This window comes from Diabrotica undecimpunctata, chromosome 8 (assembly GCF_040954645.1).
Source record: "Diabrotica undecimpunctata isolate CICGRU chromosome 8, icDiaUnde3, whole genome shotgun sequence".
In the NCBI taxonomy this organism is placed as follows: domain Eukaryota; kingdom Metazoa; phylum Arthropoda; class Insecta; order Coleoptera; family Chrysomelidae; genus Diabrotica; species Diabrotica undecimpunctata.
The window spans coordinates 6,715,856-6,741,348 of NC_092810.1; the positions used below are offsets into that span (position 1 = coordinate 6,715,856).

Below are 25,493 nucleotides of genomic sequence, written 5' to 3' on the forward strand. Positions count from 1 at the left end.
TAAATTTTCAGAACCAGTAAATTTTGAATCATTTTCTGATCTTCTTAGATTTCCTTTCACCCAATTATGAGATTTCTGAGGAATCTGAGGATGTGGCAGAACTGACAGTTTCCTTGACATTGCTTGGTATATTTTCACGCTCCTCATTGTCACTATCTTGACACAATATCATCTCATTTGTGTCGTCTTCATCGGAGACATCTGATTCTTCACTATTAGTACTATTTGGAATTCTAACTGCATTCATTGTACCATAAAAGAGTACAATACAAAAAGTTAAAATTTTCTTTCGCAGTAAAAAAAGTTTTTACTATGAAAAATAACCTCTAACTTCGAGCATTGTTTCACCAGTATGTCAGCAAATAAATGTTAATTTTCCATCCTTTTCTGTAATTATAATACTACTGCCACCCTTTATTAATGTCTATCGTCACCTAAAGCTTCATCTTTACAAACACTTTATAATTTATCCAACGAAATCTGACAATCATCACTCGTTTATATGAATTGAAAAATTTCCTCCATTGCAGAGTCTACATTTTCATTTTGTGGATGACCAATTTTAGCACCAGTATTAGGTTTTAAGAAAGATTTGTAACAACTATCATGTTATTTAGCATACGACTAAATCATACTAAAAATTAATACGTTCAAATCCAGCCTTTGAAACATCACCAGAATGATCTTTAACTATTTTCAACAGGTATTCTTTAAATTTGGGTTTAGTCAATCAATTTACACGATCGAAGTCCAGCATGTCAATATTTAAAATAACATAACCAATAACAAAAACTTTGGTTATACATTTTTCAGAATTTGTATAATAATATTTTTTGATAACGATTTCCGGAGTGGAAATCAAAACGTCAAACACCTGTAAAATAAAAATGTAATTTGATTGTTTAGTTAGCAATTCAAAGAGTGCCAGTACAAATATCTAAATTTTATATTATGTAAACATTTTTAATTAAAACCTATACGTGGTAAACACATTTAATATAACGAGAACTTTTAATAAACAACATATTGTAGCTTGCTTTGTAATCTTATTTTAAAACTGCTCTTGTGGTCGCTTTTTATGAGATCAAAAAGGCAATGATCAAACAACTGTGTTTACATAGTACAAATAATGGGTAAAATAGTGAGAATTTTACACTGAGCTAAAACTGCACATTGAATTCATTTTAACCAACGAGTAATCTGCGTAATGTTTTCCCAGTACTTCAATATTTTTGCAAATAAAAAATATTTTTATTGTCTACATAATTTAAAGAGTTTGCGCGATCTTTACTTGAAGTTGAATATATATTTATCTAACTTCTAAAAACACAAAAGACATTTTAAAAATGGACAAACTGTTCATCGGCACATGAATCTTGCTATTGTTAGTTGGCGTCATTGTCGAGCCCATAATAATGACGGTTTTGGTCAAACGGCAAATCAATAAAGTTTATTAACTTGGGATATTCTGTAGTCAACGAGCAAACATGCATAAAGCTATAAACCATGTGAATGATTTTTCGAGTATTTTTTTGAAATATAATAAAAAAGTATATCGGTTTACAGAAAATGATTTTCCTTCGAGATCCAATTCGTCATATTACAGACTATAGGCTATATCCAACAACTCCAAAATATCTTCGTCATAAAGTTTACAAACCTTTAAGTTTGTATTGCGACTATTACGAGCCTATCAGATCGCTATTTTGGGATTCTTCATATTGGCCATTGTATAAGTCTACTGAATCGTTTATCGATCAATGTAATCAAGGAAGTGGAGATCGGTTACAGAAAGTGAGTATATTGGTTATAGTTTTGATTTTTTTATCTGTTACAAAAAAATAACTTTATATTGACTGCTCTTTGCTCTTCAAGAACTGTACCTTGTACAATATCTTGTACAATGTACAGTTCCCAACATTGTACAACATCTAGTCCGCTATGTTGTGAAACCGCTCCCGTGGGAAAAATTGTTTCTAATTCGGTTTCTTTGCGGATTCTTGTTCAAAAATGTCCACGTTAAGCAAATCTGAAGGGTACCGGACGAAACTTTTGGACAGAAACTGTTTAAACAATTTTTTTAAACAAATTTTAAAGCATCACTTTTTTTGCTCCAGAAAATATTTTTTAGGTATCTTTAGAAACGGTCTAAATATAAATAGGCTCTGATCATCATCATCATTGGTGCTACAGCCCTATAAAAGAGCCTCGACCTTCCCAAGTCTATTACGCCAGTCAGTTATATCCATTGACAACTGTTGCCAGTTTGCTGCGCCTATTTGTCTACCATCCCTCTATCTGAGTTTTGGCATACCCCTACTTCTACTTTCCACAGGTTGCGACATAAGGATTCTTCTAGGAGGGTTGTTCTGCTGTGATCTTGCCAGATGTCCTGCCCATCTTAGTCTTCCTATTTTTATAAAGGATACTACATCTTTACCACGAAATATATGTTTATATCTGTCTATATCTCGTAATTGTACCTCCTTCTCTAAACACCATTTTCACAGATGCCACCGAATATTCTTCTCAGGATCCTTCGTTCAAATATAAGCAGGAGATTTTCGTCTGCCTTGGAAATGGTCCATGTCTCCGACCTATATGTCAACACTGGTTGTATAAAGGTTTTGTATATGGTTATTTTTGTTTTTTGGCTTAAGTTTCTGCTTCTCATATGTCTACTCAGTCCAAAATAGCATTTGTTTGCTAGGATTATTTTTCGCTTGATTTTTTCGTCATGACGTTCTCCTTGGTGATCAGGGAGCCTAAGTATGTGAATTTTTCCACCACTTCAAAGGTAGAACTATCAACCGTGAATTGGTGGCCGATGTTTCTGGCTCTATTTTTGGGTGTTGATGCCATTATCTTAGTTAAATATATAAATAGGCTCTGATTGCTCTTCAAAATCTTCAAATTTCAAAAATAATAATTTACATTTTATAACTCTTTAAGCACCAAAAATACGTATTTTCGCATTTTTCAGATACTATATCGCTCATAAGTCAAAAACTGGCCACTTAGAAGAAAAATGACAAGAAACCGTTCTTATTTAAAATAACACACAAAAATTTTCCAAAGCAAACAAGATGATTTTTAAAATTTGTTAAAATAAATTGTTTAAATATTTCTGCTCAAAAATTTAGCCCAGCGCCCTTCAGATTTGTTTAAAGCGGACATTTTTGAACAAAAATCTGCACGGAAACTGAATCAGAAACATTTTCTCTATGGGAGAGACTTCACAACATGGACTATTACTATAATCAATTAATATAAATATTAATATAAATATCTTCTTTGTTGTAATGGAATTCCTTTCAAATATTAAAGACGGTATTTGAAAAATATTACAGTAATGCTTAAACAGGTCGAGTTGTATTCCAAAGAGGACATGTTTTAACGATAAGTATAGATATCTGTCATTTGTCAACCCTCTCTTCAAGTACCACAAACCTTTAATTTTAAATAGGAAATAGACCATGTATGCTATATCGTTAAGGCCCGTTTTCACACTACGTCTTATTGTACGTTTTGTGGGTCATATAAAACGTACGACAAAATGTACGTTTTGTCTAGTGTATACACACTACGTTTTTCCTTCCGTTTTCTACCTCATTTCTAATTCAGAGTCTTGAGTTGTGTGAAGTTTGTTTAGTGTTTTTTTTTATTATGAAGGAAACACGGCTGCTTTCTTTTATTTTTTCAACTATAAAGATACTACGACTGAGGAAAAAGGGGACGAAGAGGGAAAAGACATGATGGTCAAGAGAGTGGGCTTCTAAAAAGAAGCCAGTATTCCCACGTCTCGTTACTAAAAGAGGCGAACCAGATGACTGGCGCAATTATTTGCGAATGGACACCTCAGCCTATTGTCAATTGCTAGAGTTGGTAACACCATACATATTGAAATAAGACACCTCATGAGAAAAGCCATTACACCGCATGAAAGACTCACAGCAACTCTCAGATATCTTACAACAGGACGTCAAGGACTTGGAGTTCACAATCATAATATCCAAACGAGCGTTAAGCCAAATAATTCCTGAAACCTGTAATGCAATCTATTTGGTTTTAAAACATAACTACTTAAAAACTTTTATACAATTCAATAAATTCCCCGAGAAAATCGTGGGTGCATTGCCGCAAATCTGACATTGTTAGGCTTTTTTTGGGAAAAATGAAACGAAGTGCAGTGGAACTAGTCGTCAAATAAGTCAAGATCGAACGACTTGTCTGAACATGTATTTTCACGTAACGTTTTATCCTATCAGTTCTCGCAAAACTATGCTTCTCCCATCATTTCTACGATCTGACCTTGGATTTCATTTCGATTCGACAAGACGTACGTTTTGCTGTTTACATGCCACGTTTTATTGTATAGGATTTGTCCTATCCAACAAAACGTACAATAAGACGTAGCGTGAAAACCGGCCTTTAGACAGGTATTTCTCTGGAGAATTTTAACGCTGTATTTGTAAAAAAGTATTAGTTTATTGAAAGTGTTACAACCATTAAAAACTAAACGTAACATCTATGTTTTGCTAATGTTAATTTAAAATTTCTTTCGTCAAAAATTACATACTGCAAAAACTGTTAATTTTTTCAATGGCTGTTGTAGATGTGTTTCGTAAAAAGCTCTAAAATTTCATTAGACCAATAACGGCAATTGTGTCGATTTACAGTATCGTTGAGAAAAGAGATTTTATAAGAAAAACAAATTTAACTAAAAAGTTTGGATTAGGTAGGATTTTCTCAGTCAACTCACAAAACTGTAGTCTGGATCTACTTAGTCTAGATCTACAATAGTCTTACTACTGTCGTGGTCGCTGAAGTCAAAGATGCAATTAAATTGCTAAAGAGAAATAAATCCCCAGGCATTGATTCAATACAACAGTTACTAGATAACATTTTAACACGTACCTGACTGTTGTTGCTCAAAAACATATATGTAGGTCAAATGTATACTATTATAGCGTTCTTCTTAAGGTGCCCTCTCCATTACTGAAGGTTGGCTATACCTACAGCAAATTGCTCTTTGTCTTAAGCTGTTCTTAATATCGAATGTGTGTCCATGCCTGTCCAGTCTCTTACATTTTTCAGCCAGGAGCATTTTCTTCTTCCTGGACCTCTTCTTCCTTCCACTTTCCCTTCCATTATCAGTCGTAGGAAGTTGTATTTTGCTCCTCTATAAATATGTCCTAGATAACTCGTTTTTTTGGTTTCTACAGTATTTAGGAGTTCTCTCTCAGTCCCCATTCTTCTCAGCACCTCGTTGGTCACGTACTCTGTCCAAGAGATCTTCAGCATCCTTCGAAAAACCCACATCAAAAAGGCTTCTACACGTCTCATACTTGTGATTCCGAGAGTCCATGTTTCCACTCCATATAGCAATATGGAATAAATGAATGTTTTTACAAATTGGTGTCGGATATTCAACGATAAGATAGAGTTTATTAGGAATTTTTTCATTCTTTGAAAAGCAGACCTAGCATACTCTATGCGAGCATGTATTTCAACATCGTAGTCAAGATCTTTTGTTATCCGGCAACCAAGATACTGGAATTTTTGTACGGGTTCTATTTGTTTGTTGTAAATAGATAAGAATATTAATGTCGGTATTTGGTGCAAGTGTAACGGCCATTACTTTTGTTTTATTTGTATATATATTTAGCTCCAAGCTATCTCCCCCTCTGGTTATGGCTTTCAAAAGTCATTGCAAACCTCAGCACTGTCCGCAATAATGACGGTGTGGTCTGCGTATCTTAAGTTGTTTACATATTCTCTGTTGATTTTTATTCCTTCTTCAATATTTTCGGGGGCGTTTTTTGGAAGATCTTCTTGGAATATATATTAAACAATAGTGAAGAAAGTACACAGCTTCCTGGCGAACTCCTCTTTTTATTAAAGTTTTTGCTGTTATTCGATTGTATATTTTAATCGCCGCCTTTTAATTCCAATATAGGTTTTTAATAACGGCCACAGCGTTATGGTCTATACCATGTTGTGTTAGGGTTTCTATGAGTTCTGTGTGTTTTACTCGATCAAACGCTTTTTCGTAGTCAATAAAACAGATAAACACGTCTTTTCGTTGATCTCGGCATTTTTCTAGTAATATCTGGAGGCCAAATAATGCCTTTCTCGTACCAAGGCGACATCATTCACATCCAAATTAATTGTCGCTCAGATTATAGCGTTAATATTCTAAAATATGCTACAAAACGTCTACGCATGTATTTTTAATTTTAAATAAAAGTTAGTATTAAATGCTATTAAATTTCATATTTAATGAGACTATTATTTTTAAAATAAAGGTAAATGTTTCAAATACAGTTTAACTTATTACCAAAATTTTTTATTGTCGTTTCATTATTCCAAGTAAAAATAACTCTGGCATAATTTTTTGTATTTACGACAGCGCCAGCGACTCAAATCCATACGAGCTTTCAATTGTAAAAAACTATTGCTTCAAATTTTTAAGATAGACTGTATTTACTTTAGAATTTTACTAAAACAAAACTATTACACGCAAAGGTAGTCATGAACCGTCAGAATTTAACACATGTTCAAATGGTAAGTGCTGTGAATATTATTTAGGCTGGTCTTTCACAAGCTGATTTTGCACGTCATTTTTGACGTGTCTCTAAGCGTGATTTCGCCATTGTGGCGTCGATATGAACAATTTGGTAATTTCGCTGTAAGACAGGGGATCGTCAACGTGAAACTAATCATGGACAGGATCAGTATGCGGTATGATTAGCTCGTCAAAATTTGCGAAATACGCAATTCTGGCAAAGGCCAGAAAACGATATTAATAAGTCGTATTTGTTTATAGTCATCAAAGTAGATGGAACCTTCGTATGCTAACCACTTAAAGTGGAAAATAATCAGAAGACATTCCATCGCCTTTACGTATTTGATTTTGAATTAGCTTTAGTGTCTGACCACGCAGATATGCTGAATTGACATCATAACAATCTATTAATACTGATTCAAATGGAGCAGACGACATTGTCTTTATGAGAGACCTCCATGTCGAAGATAACCGGATGCCGTCATTTATTTTATTGAGACAATTTGACCTTTTTTCAAACTATGTGGCTTCTTGGATAATTTTTAGTTTATAGAAACGGATATGGAATAGTTATGAAGTTTTCAAAATACATTTTGTGATCTGTACGAAGATAATGTTAAGACAGAACTGAAATTAAATCTATATTGCGAACAGAAATGAAATGTTCATAAATCCTGTTTTGAATTCTACGGTTTGTTTGACCTACATAAAATTGGGGGCGGTAATTTGTTGGTAAACAATGGAGAATGCGAAGAAGAAATACATCGAGCTTTTGCAATGGTGAGATCAGCAACGGTCAATTATACTAAAATCTGAAAATATAAGGCAGTAACTAAGCAAACCAAACTATGCTTGGTATGGGCGCTTATTTTTCCTATGGTTATCTACGCTGCAGAAATTTGGACCATCAAAAAATACAACGTACAATGGCCTTTGAAATGTGGATCTATCGTAGAATGATGCGCATACCCTGGACAGCATATCACATAAATATCTCAAAACTAACAGAGCTCGACATCGCTACTAGGCATACCACTTATATTTTATGATATATTTAAGTCTTATTTGACTAAAAAAGGTTTAATAATCATATTATAAATCTTTTGTAACCATTGCATTATTTTTTTTTATTTGCCTGCATGCTATTTAAACATCTGGATAGCTTAAAAAATTTTTCAGTGTACACTGTAAAATTTTTTTAGTAAATCTGCAGATTTAAATATAGTATGAAATTGTAACCCTCATTAAACGAGGTAAAATTATTACAAGTAAACTGCAAATGTACTTCTCAACTGTAAGATTACCGTTAAGATCAGTAAATTTCTTCTAATGAAATTGTATACACTTCCTCATAGCTTTGCAAAAAGTCAGTAAATTTACCTGGTAGAAACTGCGAAATAGCTTTTGTAAAATCGCGTTATAGTAGTAGCTATAGTTAGAATGCAGTGCAGGTAAGATAGACAATGTATTTTTTACGGGACAACAGCCGACTACGTTGCCGGCTCATATATAAAAATATCAACGCAAATATATCAAAAACTCATTGTCGATAGCTTATCTATATTTATCAATTTTCAATAGCTTCCATTGTAAACACATTCTTTGGGAAATGAAGATCTTTATAGAGTCATTAGGAGAAGCCAATCAGTTTTGATCCCCATTGTCCACGCAAAGCAAACATGTCTCTTTGTCAATTTGGATACTGGCCATTTGGCCATTAGACCAAAAACTTGTTGGCAAAAACTATGAAAGCTCAGTTCTATTTCAATTTCGCAAGCGGGTGAAAGTACCTACATCATGGAGCCGTTGCCAGTGTCTGTCGTAAATTTCCAACAGGGTATGCCTCTTAGTGTGCAAGTAGATGTGTGGTGTTAAATGTAATAAACTATCATCTGACCTTAAACAATGGTGACAACTTGACTATTACTGTGACAAAAGATTCGAAAATGTGCGGTGTGAGTGTTTGGAAAATTTATGACATCCGCGAAGAGGCCCAGCAAGGTGAACTGAAACCGGTACAAAAAAGGAAGAAAAACAGGTTCCAGTCCAACTTACGTGAGAATACTTACGATGAGGAAGTGACATCACAAATAAGGAATATTGTCCATGATATTTTTTTGGAAAACATAACACCAACCGTCGACAGAATGAACAGATTGAAGGATGATAAGCACTCACCAGTTTTTTCAAAAAACACATTTCGTAGGCTACTAAATGACATGGGTTTTAAATATTGGAAAATCATATCCTGAAGACACAAGTACCTCAGACAAATAAAAACATTGAGGAATTAGGATAATGTAAACCTTGTTTTGGTTGGTGTCCACCTTTGTAGCAATACCAAAAACAGTATATGCCAAAGATTGTTAAGACTACAGAACAATATCACTAATAAGCCATACTCTCAAAATATTTCTAAAGGTGATTCATGGAAGATTATATACAAAACTAGAAGATGATATGGATGATACTCAGTTTGGGTTCCGCAAAGGACTGGGAACGGGCGAGGCATTGTTTGCTTTTAATATCCTCTCTCAAAGATGCTTAGATATGAACCTAGATATTCATTCCTGTTTCATCGACTTCGAGAAGGCATTCGACAGGGTCCGACATGAAAAACTAATAGAAGTACTGAGAAACAAAGATATAGACAGGCGAGACTTACGAATGATTATCAATCTGTATTGGAATCAAAAGGCCAATATAAAGGTAGAAGAACAAAAGTCCGAAAATATAGATATAAAGAGAGGAGTAAGACAGGGCTGTGTTCTGTCCCCATTACTGTTCACCGTGTACAGTGAAGCCATATTCCAGGAAGCGATAGCGGATCTGGGTGATGGAATCTCTGTAAATGGAAGAATAGTAAATAACATAAGATTCGCTGATGACACCGTTATAATGGCAGACACCCTGGAATCGCTACAAGAATTGGTAAATAGAATTAACGATTATTGCATTATATACGAACTAAAAATAAATAAGAGAAAAACTAAATTTATGATTGTCTCAAAAACGCAACATGGAAATGAAAGATTAATGATAGAGCAAACCCAAATAGAAAAGGTAGACACTTAAAAATATCTGGGAACCTGGGTTGATGACAAAAATGACCAAAGCAGAGAAATCAAAGTCCGAATTGAAACTGCAAGGCAAGCATTTGTGAAAATGAAGACAATGCTTACCAACAGAGACCTTCAGTTGCATCTCAGATTGAGGGCTCTAAGATGTTACATATTTTCTATCTTACTATATGGAATGGAAGCTTGGACATTGAAGAAACAACAAATAAGAAAAATAGAAGGGTTCGAAATGTGGTGTTACAGAAGAATATTAAAAATTCAGTGGGTTCAAAGGATTACCAATGCTGAGGTACTACGACGTCTAAATAAGGAGTTAGAAATTACGAACAGCATAAAAAGAAGAAAACTAGAGTATTTGGGTCACATAACCAGAGGAGAAAAATATGAGCTGCTGAGAATTATTATGCAAGGAAGGATTCAAGGAAGAAGAAGCATAGGAAGAAGACGCATCTCCTGGCTGAAAAACCTTAGAGAATGGTTTAACTGTAGTTCACTACAACTTTTCAGAGCAGCAGCCAACAAAGTGACCATAGCCGTTATGATATCCAACCTCCGATAGGAGATGGAACTTTAAGAAGAAGAAACCTTGTTTATACCATTTAGTCTTGGACTAACTTTGATGCTTCAGTCAAAAAGGAATGAAGGAATACAACGATTTAGAATCCACGAGACACCCTCATGACAGGGCTCTTTACTGGATTGAAGGCTCCAACCCAAATAGGTCCTCCGTTTGTTCTTCTTCATACTGGAAGCGAAACTGGTTTTGTGGTATGGACCGAATTAACTTTCTTGGCCAAGAAGGGAATCGCTGAGTACCACGACGAAATGGACGGGGATTTATATAAAAAATAATTTGAGAAGACGTTAATTCCAAAATACCAAATTGAAACAATTGCGGAAAAATATGGCGTTAAGACTTTGAGACTGCTGCCTTACCATTCAAGTCAAGTGGAAAGGTATGTGGCTTCAAACAACGTCGATTTTAAAGAAAAAACGGTAGAACGATTGATAACAAAGCTTACCAATGCGTAGCTAATGAGCAGTGGCATAATTGTGTGAACCACGTCAATAAAGTAGAAGAAAAAATGTTTGCGATGGACAATTTGCAGGAAGATATTGAACCGGTGATAATTAATATAGGAGATGATATAAAGGAAGAGGACGGTTTAAATATGGATTGCGATTAGTATATTTATCGTGTCGTATAGGGTAAACTACTTGCATTTTTTTTGTATATATGTATTGTTGTATTCTATTTTTGACTCTATTTTTACTTGTGAAAATAATTTACTCCAATTAATTAATTTACTAACTATCTAATTAATCAAAGTCAAAACAAAAAATATATAAATTATATATCTCAGGGCTCATTAATAATTTTAGTACTTACTTTGTTTCGTAGGTTCAAAAAAGATTTCTTAGTAGCTTCCTAATAAAAGGTTAGTTAAAACCACATAAATAATACACAGGAATTTAAAAGTTGACATAACAAATTCGTTTATTTTATCAATTTGCATTAAATGTTCAATCATATAAGTTTTATCAATGACTCCTTTATCTTTTATTGTATGTAACCAATATTAAAACTATGAATCTTGTTTTCTTTTGTGACCCAAATTAGTTTGATATGAAATATTTTGATTGATCAATATTACGGATACAAGAAATTATAATGATGTCTAAATGATAACTTTTTCTTGAGATAAAAAAAATTTTATACTATTGAAATTTTTATGTAAATATGCACTGTGGTATTTAATACGCAAAAACCATTCATTTCTGTCATAACAAATTAAGACTGACCTTTTCACTGTAGCTTCGAAAATGTCTTCATACCAAAAACAATTCTCCGTAGTTGCTGCTGTGGCTATCCAAGGCTATCCAAGGAACTTGTCCACGTTTTCCAAATATGTCCCTGCTTGCTGTTACCTCGTTTTACTTTTCCTGCTATGCCTCGTACCTGCAATCGTTCCGGCTTTCTCCTGCTGCAGTATTCCCGCCTTTTACAGTACTTAACGATTCCTGTATGCTTTTGATTCAAGGAGTTGTATTATCTCTCAAGTTGACCTAATTCTTCGTTCCAATTATCTTACACTGGTCACTTTTGGACAAACAAAACCGGCAATTTCCCTTTTTTCGTACACTAACCACCAAACAGGACCATCCCTTTCAATTGAACCAAACAGACTGCCTTTCTTCTCATTCATTCTCACTCCTTCTCCAGTCCTTCCCTTTCCTCTTTACCAATTTTAGCCAATCAAACAACTTTCAGTCATGACGTATTTTTCTACCAAACTATTTTCTCTTTTCAAAAATGCCATTAGGGCTTTCATAAGAAAACAAAATTTCCAACTATCTTAATCATAATCTAAACATCAAACATATTTTTTCTATCTTTAATTATAATTTAACTACCGATAATATCTACTAACTGTATTTCTTGAAAAATCAATAATCGATTCATTTGTTACCTAGAATTAATTTGTTTTTTTATTTATTAATGAGTAAAGATTTTTAAAACGAAGCGCGTACGGTCCTGATTTCTCAGTCTATCGCTAAACTACCACACACCTACCACTGTGCCGACATGAGCGGCATCGCTGCGCGCCGTAAGACCAACACTACATTCTAAGTGTAGCTTCTACTATAATAAAATTATTTTTATTACCAAGCCAAATTACAATATTGCCAGTAAAATTGCCCATGCTTATGTACTTTTACAAACTTATTGGTAAATTTATGTTGTTAACAAAAGCAGAAGTCATGATGTCAACATTATTATTTGCTTTTTCCCATCAGTAATTTATGTACTGGAATAGGGTAAATCTGCTAAAAAAATTTACAGTGTAGACAAAAATCGTAAAGTTTAATATTATAATATAATAGATAATTACATTTTAGTGTAGCATATTTAATTGCAATTGTTCGCTTTTATAACAAATTCTCTCACTGCGTTTTCTTTTTAGTTCTGTAAACATTAGGCTGCATTTCTTTATTTCAGAAACGCTTTTACATTTTCTGCATAAAATGCGCTTTCCATCTAACTCTACCTTAGGCGTACACATAAATATTAAAACTTTTGTGAATGCACTTCGCTCTAGTCGCAAATAAATTTTTATTTATTGATGGGAAAAGTATTTGTTACAAAATGGGAAAAGAGTTCTTGATATTCGCTCTATTTTAAAATAAATATATGCGCAATAAATACGTTCCCATCTTTAAATGAATATGTAGATATGATAAGAAATATATGCTAATAGAATAACATTTTTCAGATATTCGATGACGAGACGAGGCTTATTCGCGCTCAAACGGCGTCTCTGTTGAAACGGATTCATGACCCGGTTCCTCGTGTCCAACGATACAGCTGGCCCTTAGCGGTCACTACAAAGTAAGTTTTAACATAAAGTTCCTGTTTAGTTTAATCCAAATGTTAGCTTCGTTTGTTATAAGTCCATGAGGTGACACAACGAAATATTCTGTACGTCGGGAGAATACAACACTATATCCATTTTCATAATTTTACATGAAAGCAGTTTTAAACTTTTTTTCACCAAAAGGTGAACAGTGTCCGCCTCCATGTGGGAGTGATCCTTTAGTAGAAATTTCTGACTGATGATGATTCATTAAATGATCCATCCATTTCATTTAAATGAGTCAATTTACAGCAGCTAATTGGTTATTTACTTGACCAATTACTTCCTGATATCGTCTATAACGCTTTCTATATGTTTTGTTGTCAACTAATTAAATCCGAGTGTGTGATTCATTGCAAGAATTTTGTTCAAAGAATAGTTTGAAGGCTGGGCGTCTAAAATTACTGCTTTTTGTGATTAGTCGATAACGAACCTGACTTTAAAATGTATAAACCAGGTAAAAAAGGGAAAATAGAAACAGTTGTTTTATGATTTGTATATTAATTAAAATATTTGTATTGTTTGGTTGTATTTTCTAATATATTGTGAATTTCGTTAATAGGAATTTCCATTCTGTTTTATATAATCTTTTTTTAATTAATTTCGTTACAGATATTTACCAGAGATTTACTTTGGTAGTTATACATAGAAGTTTGTAGTTTTTTTTATATATATATATATATATATATATATATATATATATATATATATATATATATTTCAAATCCTTATAGCTGTGTTTTGTTATTAGAAAAGTTGTTTATGTTAGTGAAGTATAACCATATCAAACAGTAATAACATTGGATTGTGAGCATTTGTGTGTACTTTGCTAGTATAGTTATATGGCAACTCTATTTTATTGGATTATTTTTATCATAAACATTTTGGTTATTGATTTTCATTTATTGAAACAACAAATCCTGAAGATATTTTTAAAAATCGAACTAATATTCTACCGAGGCTCATACAAGGATTGAATAAACTTATGAGGGATGATTTTTACTTGAGGATACTTATTAAGTATTCAAAATAAACATATAATAATACTTACATTTTTATTCTGGCCGTACCGAGCATAGTAGGATTACTTCTATCTTACTGCCAGGAATGACGATATCTTATTATGATTTTGAGATAAATTTTTTCTTTTTTAAGATTTTCGTGAAAAAATTATTTCGATATCTCTATTATCAAAGATTATACAGAACTTTAAATGTAACAAGTTTTTATCAACATTTAAAGCAAAGAAAACATTACTTACATAAACTTTATTGACATTTAATACAAAAAAAGCCTAAGAAAATATAACCTAAATATTCTTTAACAATTGCCCTTTCCCAAAAACACTTAATAACGAATATTTCCACCTTTACATCTAATTACTTCTTCACAGCGGCGAGGCATAGTTAAAATCAAGCAGCGTATTTGGTCTTGATCAATTGCATCCCAAACTTCTCTCACAATAACTTATATGTCGCCAAGAGAGACAGGAGACACAAGTTCTCATTTAAAGAAAATTATTTCCTATGTAAGGAGAAAATGGAATTACATGGTTAGACAAAATGTCTAATATACCTTTCACCTGTTAAGAAATCTCTTCGTAAAGCAACAAGGTCCGTTTGCGCTGTAAGAGATATTCCTTTCCAAACCATTACAGATCCACCATTGAATAAAGTAATAGGTCGCATATTACACTGTGCATAGCGTTCTCTTGGCCGTCCAACATAGGCCCCCCGTATATAGGTGAAATGTTGACACTTCCCAGAAAACAATAATACCGTAATTACTTAGAAATAGGTCTGCAATGAGCAAACAAATGTATTGAAATCCAATCAAGGATACACAAGAAAAATAGCTTAATAATTATGGTAGAGTTGAGGTCGGGCGTTAATTTTGGAGAGTAAAAAATCACGCAATGCTTTGAACATACTTTTCTTTTTTGATAATAAACGTATCGTAATGATTTTTTTATCAAAATGTGAAAAAAGAATGAAGCGATCTTAAAATATTCATAACATGTACCGTTTGTCTCTAATACATTCCACCGGGTGTTGCAAAATTAGATGAAAAAACAAAACTTTATTTTTGCACTATGTATATAAGTAAAGCGTTGACATTTCTTAAAAAAAATTAATATAGTCATTAACTAGAAATATATCTACAATGTGAAAAATAAATCATGGAAATCCAATTAAGGGTTCAGAAGAAATATAGTTTTAAAATCATGGTCCATTTTAGGTGGTGCGTTAATTTTGGAGAGTAGTATATATTGGCACCAAACGGAAACAATTGAAATAGAGCACACAATATCCAAAGATATACGAATATAATACTAAGCAACGCTTGATATTTGTTTGTTTTTGTGTTTTCTCTAGACAGAGACAGATGGAAAGAGCTGAGGGAGACCTATGTCCAGCAGTGGACGCATACCAAAGGCTCAAAAGACTTAGTTCATGGTCTTAAAATTTAATATGCTAACATTTTCTTCAGAATATGCTGGCACTATTAAAGCATATAATTTGCTAGATGGATTTATTTCCCATGCTTTCGTTGTTGGAATCTCGTGTCAACTACCTAATGTGCTGCATAACCCCGCATATTCATTAAACAGAATTCCAATAAATAAAAAAAAATTAATGGCATTAACAAGGTGAATTTACAACATTTTGGAATATTGCGGAATGTGGAACTAATGCAGATGAATTGTGAGTTCAAGAATAATAATAGTTAGCTTTTTTAAGTATTACATACGAATGTCTAAGTTTATGAGTTTCTTCTTCTTATCGTGCCCTATCCAATTAGTGGATGTTGGCGACAGTTCTGGCATACTCCTCTCGGTCTTGTGTGGCTCTAAAGAGTGCATGGGCATCGAGGTTTGTCCAATCCCTTATGTTTTTTAGCCATGAGTATTTTTTTCTTCCGATGCCAAGTTTTCCTTCTATCTTCCCTTCCATAATAAGCTTTAAGAACGGGTACTTGGAATTTCCAAATATATGACCCAGATAAGCAGTTTTTCTTCTTTTTACTATTGGCAGTAATTCTCGTTGTCTGCCCATTCGATTTAATACTTTGACATTTGTTGTGTGATCTCTCCAGGGAATTTTAAGTAGTCTTCTAAATACCCACACTTCATAGGCCTCCAATTGGTTCATCACACTGGCCTTTATGGTCCAGGTTTCTACACCATATAGTAGTATGAAGTAAATGTAACATTTTACATAGCGATATCGAAGCGTTAAGTTAAGACTGCTGTTGCTAAGTAAGGTTCTCATATTAGTAAATGCTGTTCTGGCTTGCTCAATCCTGCTACGTATCTCTATGTTTGGATCTAGATCTTCAGTTATCCAACTACCGAGATATCTGAACTTGGGGCTCTTTTGGATGTTCTTATTGTTTACTCTTATATTTAATTGCATATTTCGTGTTTTGCTTACCACCATTACCTTCGTCTTGTCTATATTAATCTTTAAGCCCAGTGTTTATTTTATCTATTCTATTTATGAGTTTAAAACATATGAAATATTGTGTAGACTTTTGATAATGATAATTTACATACATAATATATCAAGTTTCTATGTCTTTTAACTGTTTCTTGCTTAAAATCAAAAAAGTTTTAGCACAAACATTAAAAATTATGATTATATGATGGTTAAACATTTTTAAACCATCACTTTCTCTGGCCAACATGCACTTTTCTTATAAGGGGACTATTTCAAGTAAGATTGTGCAAAAATGTGGAATGAGGATATTTTTCCCAGCCAGTGAACCCGTACTACCCGAACTATATTAATATTAAGTCACAGATGACCATCCAGTCCATTCCTAGTCCGTAATTGTATGATAAATTTTGTCAATTTTCTTATAAAAAAAAATCTTTAATAAGAAAAGTGAGTTTAAATTTTTCACATTCGAATAAAAGATTAAAAGATAACTCTTCAAACCGATTTCATAGGGCGATGAGTGTGTTAGTCCATCAATCTTATTCACCTGACAACAACGTAACTTTTATCTCTTCCACAAATCCATATATTTATTAAAAGAAATAAAAGTTCGTACCGGTAAAACTGTTAAGAGGAAAGCATTACTGATCGTCTCAAGGGAAACGAACACAAGGCCGATTTCGCATAAATCTTTATAAAGACTATATATATATATATATATATATATATATATATATATATATATATATATATATATATATATGTTAGTTTTGATATTTCCGCGGGAGCTGTATGTTATATCAATGGTATTCCGGGTTTGACTCCGCGTTAAATGTCCGCGAACATCGACAAGAAGCAATTAGATGCCTCGCCGCTGTGAAGAAGTAATTAGATGTATAGGTGGAAATACTCGTTATTAAGTGTTTTTGGGAAAGGGCAATTGTTAAAGAATATTTAGGTTATATTTTCTTAGGCTTTTTTTGTATTAAATGTCAATAAAGTTTATGTAAGTAATGTTTTCTTTGCTTTAAATGTTGATAAAAACTTGTTACATTTAAAGTTCTGTATAATCTTTGATAATAGAGATATCGAAATAATTTTTTCACGAAAATCTTAAGAAAGAAAAAATTTATCTCAAAATCATAATAAGATGTAGCGTTTATTTCTAATAAATTCCACATGGTGTTGCAAAAAACGATGAAAAAACACAACTTTATTTTTACACCCCGTATACGGACAAAACGTTGATATTTTACAGAAAACATTAATACGTTGATTTACTAGGAATAGACCTATAATATGAAAAAAGCATCATCAAAATCTAATCATTTGTTCAAAAGAAAAATAGATTCAAACTTTTGGTACATTTAAGGTGGTGCGTTAATTTTGGGCATTAGTGTAGTTTTGAGATCATTCGCAAATCTTCTTCTTTAATTCCAGTTGCTCTCAGAATTTCGATCATCTTTTGATGGTTAACGCAGTCAAATGCTTTTCAATAGTCAATAAACATGCATATACATCTACATTCGTGTCTCTGCATCGTTGTGTTAACTTATTTAAGGCAAAAAGAGCTTCTCGTATCCCTAATCCATTTTGAAATCCGAATAAAGTGTCACTTATCTCAAACTGACACTTCTTGTCCAATAACCAAAGAAACATTATTAATAATATAAATTAGAATATTTAAATAAAATCTAATATACTTTCTTATTTTTTTCAGATACCACGATAATGGTCTGCCGGCCAGACTATCTAACGACAACTACATCCACCGGTTGTTAGTGACCTCGCCTAACTCTAAAACCGAATACACCACCTATTATACGGAACCCGTTAAAAAATATATCGGTGAGTTGAGTTCGAGTCGCTCCTCGAGCCCCTTCTCGATTCGAAGCTGCTCGCTCGAACGCAGTTTAATGGCATAAAGATGAGTTTACGCTTAACTTTCTATGCCGGCTCGAGGTGACCGAACAGGATGTGGGAAAAACGGCTTTTATTAATACTATGCCCATATATAAGAGTAATTTTTATAGATCTCGTTGAGCACATGGCTCTAAATTCATAGTATTATTGACGTATTTATTTATTTCCTACTTTGACTACGTTTGCCTTTTGTTATTCCATTTACCCTCTATAAGGTCTCTTGCTCTCATCGTCTGTTTTGTACTCACTTCATTTTTCATTCTTTCCTTGTTTTTTTTTGTGATTTCATGATATCTATGTCATAATATTTTTCGTAAGTGTTGCATTATACATCTTTTGAATGATTATCATCATCATCATCATCATTTTGGCTTTACAACCCTGTGTGGGTCCTAGCCTCCCCAAGAATTTTTCTCCAGTCGTCCCTATCCATCGCCTTCCTCCGCCAAGCACGTATTTCCATATTTCTCATGTCTTCATCGATGTTATCTAGGAATCTTGTTCTGGGTCTTCCTCTTCTTCTTTGACCAATAGGTCTATCAAGGAGCGTTTTTCTAGCTGGGTCGGTTTGCTCCATCCGCATTACATGGCCTACCCACCTCAGACGTCCTATCTTTATGTGTTTTACGATATCTGGTTCCTGGTATATCCTATAGAGTTCGAAGTTGTATCGTCTTCTCCAGACACCGTTTTCATTTACCGCTCCATAGATGCGCTTTAGTATTTTTCTTTCGAAACATCCTAACATGTTTTCATTGCTTTTTGTTAAAGTCCAGGTTTCTGAACCATATGTTAGGACTGGGCGTATTATTGTTTTGTAGAGTTTTACTTTTGTATTTCTTGATATAATTGTAGATTTAAAAAGGAGATTAAGCCCAAAATAGCATCTATTAGCCGTGCAAATTCTGCGGTTTATCTCTGCGGTAGTGTCATTTTCAGTATTGACGAGCGTTCCCAGGTATACAAATTCGTTAACTGCTTCGATGACGTCATTTTCTATAACAAGTGGCCGTAGTGTTTGTGGTTGCGTACCTATTTTCATGTATTTTGTTTTGTTGGTGTTTATTATTAAACCCATTTTTGTAGCCGCTTCCTTTAATGCTACGTACGCCTCTCGTGCTGCGTTTTCCGTTCTCCCAACAATATTGATATCATCAGCATATGCTAAGATTTGCACAGATTTGTTATATATTGAACCGGTAGTTGTGATTTGTGACGTACGTATTACTTTTTCCAGAGCTAGATTGAATAGTATACAGGAGAGTGGGTCTCCCTGACGTAGCCCGTTATTTGTTTTAAAAGGTTCAGAGAGTTCCCCCTGGATTCGTACTTTGCATTCAACTTTTTCAAGGGTTAGTTTGGTTAAACTTACCAACTGATTTGGTACTCCTAGGTCTATCATTGCTCTAAACAATTCTCTTCTATTTACAGAGTCGTAGGCTGCCTTGTAGTCTATAAATATGTGGTGCGTGTCTACACCGTATTCCAGTGTTTTCTCTAGAATTTGTCTTAGGGTTGAAATCTGATAAATTGTTGATTTACCGCCTCTGAAACCAGCCTGGTATTGTCCTATTATTCGCTCTGCATATGGTGCCATACGATGGCATAGTATATTGGAGAATATTTTATACGCTGCATTTAGGAGCGTAATTCCTCGATAGTTAGAGCATTCAAAGATATCACCCTTTTGTGTATGGTGCAAAGTATTCCAATATTCCAATCATTGGGAGGGGACTTCTGTATCCATATTTCTTTTATAAGCTGCTGTAGGGCTATTATGATATCGTGGCCACCTTCTTTATATAATTCCGCTGGGAGATTATCTATTCCGGGTGATTTGTTTCTGGCTAGTTTGTTTACAGCGTCTTTAACTTCCAGGATCGTTGGTGGATCCTCCTCCCTCTCGTCTGCTCCGCTTACCTCGCAGCTTTCGTCTTCCGGGTTTTCTTCTTCCTCTATATTAAGTATCTGGTTAAAATATTCCGTCCATCGGTTTAGTACGTCTGTTCTTGTTGTTAAGAGTTCGCCATTTAAACTTCTACATTGATTTGTGTTTGCCTTAAATTCTTTTCTGTTGATGTTAACTTTCTTATAGAATGTTCTGAATTCTTTCTCTCTGTTGAGGTTTTCTATATATTGAAGTTCCTTTTTTAAGTGGTTTCGTTTCTTCATTCTGTGTATTTTCTTTTCTTCTCTTCTCTTTGTCTGGTAATTCTCTATACTTTTTCTAGTTCGGCGGGTAAGCATTTTTGCATAGGCTTCATTTTTTTTCTGTGTTGCGTCTTTGCATTTATCGTCAAACCAGTGATTTTTTCGGGTACAAGTTTTTGTTCCTATTTCATCTTGTGCTGCTGACTCAATATCTTCCCTTATTCTGTTCCAGAATGAGTCTATATCTCTCTGGTCTTCTTCGCCTAGACTTTGATTCCTTAACCTATTGGTAACATTTTCCCAGTACAGTTTTGCAACAGTTGCATCTCTCAGCTTCTGTACATTCCATTTCTTTCTATTTATTTCTTTTTCTTTGTTGGAGTTTGAAATTCTAGCCCTTATTGTTGAGATCACTAAACAATGGTCTGAGTCTATGTTTGCGCCTCTATAACTTCTGCAGTTTATTATGTCCGTTCCGTGTCTTGAATCTATTAAGATGTGATCAATCTGACTAGTTGTTCTTAAATCAGGGGAGGTCCAGGTTACCTTGTGTATATTCTTGTGTTCAAATTTGAATGATTATCTATTATATTAAATGCTTTCTTTCAGTATCTGTTGATAGTGAGCCTTAAACTTCAATTTGCCGACTTCATTTCCCGCTGCAAAATTCTTCTGCATAAAATGTTTGTAATTTGGATATCATATCCAAATTATCATCATGTAATACCATTTCTTTGATTTATCTTAAGCGGCAACCGTAGCTCAGTGGCTATGTTACTGGCTGGAGGGCCCAGGTTCGTATCCTGGCACCGACAAAATTCTCAATCTTTAATTTAACTGCCACCTTGCTTCGGAGGTCACGTAAAGCCGTCGGTCCCGGCTACGAAAGTAGTCATGTTAGGGGCGCTTGCGTGACCTGAAAACCCTAACACTAGACCTTAGCCAGAAGGTTACACGAACTTGTTTTACTTTTTTGATTTATCTTTATATTCACTCATAATATATTGATAATTTGTTGAATACTTTCTTTTTAACTGGTTGTGATACAAGTAAAGGTAAATAGCCTAAGCCTAAGCTTTAAGTAGCCTAAAGCAATTTCCATTTGAATCTTTTGAGAGTGTGAGACAATATATTAATATACTTCTTAGTGGTTTATCTGTTTATCTCGTCACAAGAGATACATCTGACGTCTCAATCTCCTACCTGGAGGACTGGCTATTTAATTTTCACTTTTTTCTTCCTATATGTTGGTGGTCTTCATCATCCAGCCTAAAGAGTCCACTGCTGAACATAGGCCTCTTTCTCGTGTTTCCAACCCCGTCTATCTTGCGCCGCTCTTATCCAGTTTTTATTGAGTCTTCTTAAATCGTCAGTCCATCTTGTAGGTGGTCGACCGACGCTTCTCTTGTCTTCCCTTGGCCTCCATTCCAATAACCTCTGTCCATCGCCCATCTGTCATTCTGGCTATGTGTCCTGCCCATCTCCATTTGAGTCTGGCTATCTTCTCGACGATGTCAGTCACTCCGGTTCTTCTCCTGATGTCGTCGTTGGTTATTTTGTCTCGCAGAGTTATTCCTAACATGGACCGCTCCATTCTTCTCTGCGTGACTCTCAGTTTGGTAGCTGCTGCTTTTGTTAAGGTAAGTGTTTCTGCTCCGTACGTCAAGACTGGGAGGACGTACTGATCAAATACCTTTCTCTTTAGGCATGTGGGCAGCTCACTTTTAAAAGTTTCTCTCAGTTTTCCAAATGCTGCCCACCCACGGCCAATTCTTCTCTTCAGTTCATGAGTCTGGTTATCCCTGCCAATCATAATTTCATGTCCCAGGTATTTATATCTATCTACGAGTTCTATTTCTTTCCCACCAATACTGATGTTCTGGTTGGGTACCAAATTGGTCATGATTTTTGTTTTCGAGATATTTCTATTTAAACCTACATTTTCTGTAGCCACAACGAGTTCCTGTACCATCTCTCTTGCCATACCTAGATCTTCAGCTATTATAAGTATATTATCGGCGAAACGTAAGTTGTTTAAATATTCTCCATCTATTTTTATCCCCTTTGTCATCCAATCCAAATTCTTAAAAGCATGTTCTATCAATATTTACATTTGTCTTTATTGTTTTAATACAGTTTTGTTTATAATATTTTGCTCCCAAACTTAACAGCTTTCAGCTCCTTACACATTGTAGCAGTCGTCTACGACTCAATATTTTCCAATAGTTAGATTGTCTGAACTTGTTATTATTAAGTACCCGATAGGCCTTTGTTCGTGACCCGATTAAGAGTGTTCGTGTCGATGTCTGCCCGATTGTCTATCGGTATGTGCACTAACTCTTTAAGTAAAAGCTTTTAAACTTATTACGTGAGTTTTTATTGCTCCAAACTTATATTTAAGACCAATAGGCCAATATCACAACAGTTGGAGATAACTACAGATCAAAAGGATCGGAAGTTTTAAAATATGTCATATAGTTTCTGTAGGAGATAAATACACAGTATGTCAATTACATTTAATTGTCAAAAATAAATGTTTAACGCCGTCGTAAAGCATTAAATTCATATGTATGTAAATCACCATTGTTATGCGAGTTGGACAAGCTGTTTGTTATACATTTAATTAATGTTCATATTTAATTCCCTGTAGGGTCTTTCGGTGTTCTTCCTATTCTTCCCGTGCTATCTTTTAACGCCGATTACTTCTTTAAACGCTTATCCATCTTTTCCAATGTGAAATATTTTGCATCTATTTTATTTTTGCATGATTGGGTGGAAGAGTGAATACTTATCATTTCAAAGTGTGTCCCAGGTATGATGTTTTTCATATTTTAACTGCCTTTCGAGATTTTTTATTGTATCCAATGCATCCTAATAGTTCTTTATTTGTGATTTTAGCTGTCAAAGGAATTTTAGGTATACATCTGTATGGTGCTTCTGATTTTGTTTTATCACATACAACAGCTGAGACCAAATATAGCGATCTACGAACCACAATCTAAAGACCAAACTTACTTTATTTGTTAACATTTAGTTATGCAAATCCTTTTGGGCTATTTCTATTGTGACTTTCATCTTATAATCTAAGTTAAATTGGGAGTTTATGATTGCTACTATGTATTTATGCTTTTCGACTCTCTCTAGCTATTTCGATAAGAGTTTGTGAGATCACCATATTTAGTTTTATTTATATTTATTGTCAGTCCCATTTTTTTCTTTCATTGGTAATTCTTGTTTGGTTTTGTATGCAAATCCTATGTTATTAATGATGTTCCCTCCAATTCTCATACTTTCAGTTTTTTCCAGTCTTTTTGAAATATTAGTTGCGAGTGTTTAACAATTGTGGCAATAACATACATCTCTGCCTGACTCCTTATTTTGAATTCCTATTTGTTTTGTCTCACTATCTTATCACCTTTTTTTTCTTCCCTTGGCCTGTCTGTTCCTAAAGATCATCGATATCACTGAAACTAAAGCTTATTGTGTTGGCTACCTATTGTTTCATACACCCACTCTAGAATTGTGGTATAGGTTATCTGAAAAAGTTTGTACAGGTCTTTTGCTTGGTGTGTCCTAAATATAGTAGGGCTCTTAGTTGTCCATATAGTTTTTGTTTGTTGCAACAGCGTTTCGCAATCCCATAATACATGTCTTTCGCCAATGAATATTTGAGACTATTTAAAAAGGTCTTTTCGTACGAAAACGCCATAAATTTATTACCAAAAGTAAATAAGGTTATTTTTATCTTTACGTTTTTATTGAAACGTAAATATTTCATTTGTCTTTACCTAAGGTTTCTATGCTACTAATTCTTATAGTTTTAAATCAGCGACCACCGACACATTTAAAGGTTGTTCATGTAAAAAATTACTCTTATATATGTATAACGCAAATTGCTTGCAATAGCTTTTGGCTAAAAAACGGCGATGCTATTAAGAAATATAATATTATTATTTTGACGTAGACACTACTAAAAAGTTGGTAGTCACTAATACAACGGGCTATTTTTATAAAAAAATACGTCTAGTCAGGAAAAAACTGGACAAACTTCACTATCATCATCATCATCATCATCGTAATCATTACTATCTTATGAGATTTGTGGTTTATCATTGAGCTTTAGTAGTTCGGATAATTTAATTAATGATGTTCGTTGAGAAGTTTTTTTAGGAATGTTTGCTCATCGCTTTGGAGATCTGCAGCGTTGGCGTTGACTCTGAGGCCTTTCTTGGACCACCAACCTACCAATTTTGTGATCGTGTTGATGGATATGACTAAAGACTTAGGAATTCTAGAGTAAACAGTACTAGAGAAAGGCTGACTAGGTTTAATTAGCATTGCTCGTTGTATGTCTTTTACTTTTGATTTGTTCTTTTTTGTCCAGTCGTTTCCTCTTTTGCTTCGTATTGATATTTCCAGCATTGCTCATTTTCTTGCTATTGAAAGTCTTAGTGCTATTTCCTTCATCAATATCAAAGTTTGGGCTTCCTAGTGAATACCAAAAACGTGTATTAACCAGATATCACTGATTTATAGATATTTTTTGTTGTTCAATATATGAACCGATTTTCTAAAAGCAGTCCAACCAACTACTCTTCTTTTTTAGGCTTCTTTTACTTCATATGTTTTATTGAGGGTTATTAAACAGCGCGTTCGTCAAACATTCTGTGTATGAATAATTGGTATCAATAGATTGTTATAACGTTATTTCTGTATGCCGTACGTCTTCAGACATTAACGAATTCGTGTACTTTCTGATGATAAAGCATCAGCTGGACCTTGGTCTACCTGGCCCTTTGGCATATGTCAGGGTTAGCTAGCCACTAACCCCTACGAGTCCGACACCATTTGAGGGTGGAGCGTTGCATGAAGCATCGCAGGGCTCCACCCTCACAGTAGTACCCGTGTTGCGGTA

The 25,493-nt window shown here is 34.1% G+C and overlaps 1 protein-coding gene across 7 annotated transcripts in view; it reads left to right on the forward strand.

Moving 5' to 3' along the window:
- Positions 1-25,493, forward strand: part of LOC140449211 (uncharacterized) — a 335,545-nt gene that overhangs the window by 243,624 nt on the left and 66,428 nt on the right. For 5 of the 7 annotated variants that reach the window (XM_072542383.1, XM_072542381.1, XM_072542380.1 and 2 more), the window contains 3 exons: positions 1,567-1,794; positions 12,924-13,039; positions 18,225-18,352. In XM_072542383.1, the coding sequence (XP_072398484.1) occupies positions 1,567-1,794; positions 12,924-13,039; positions 18,225-18,352 (472 nt within the window). The remainder of the gene's footprint in view (positions 1-1,566; positions 1,795-12,923; positions 13,040-18,224; positions 18,353-25,493) is intronic. The other 2 variants (XM_072542384.1, XM_072542387.1) reach the window with 1 other exon arrangement.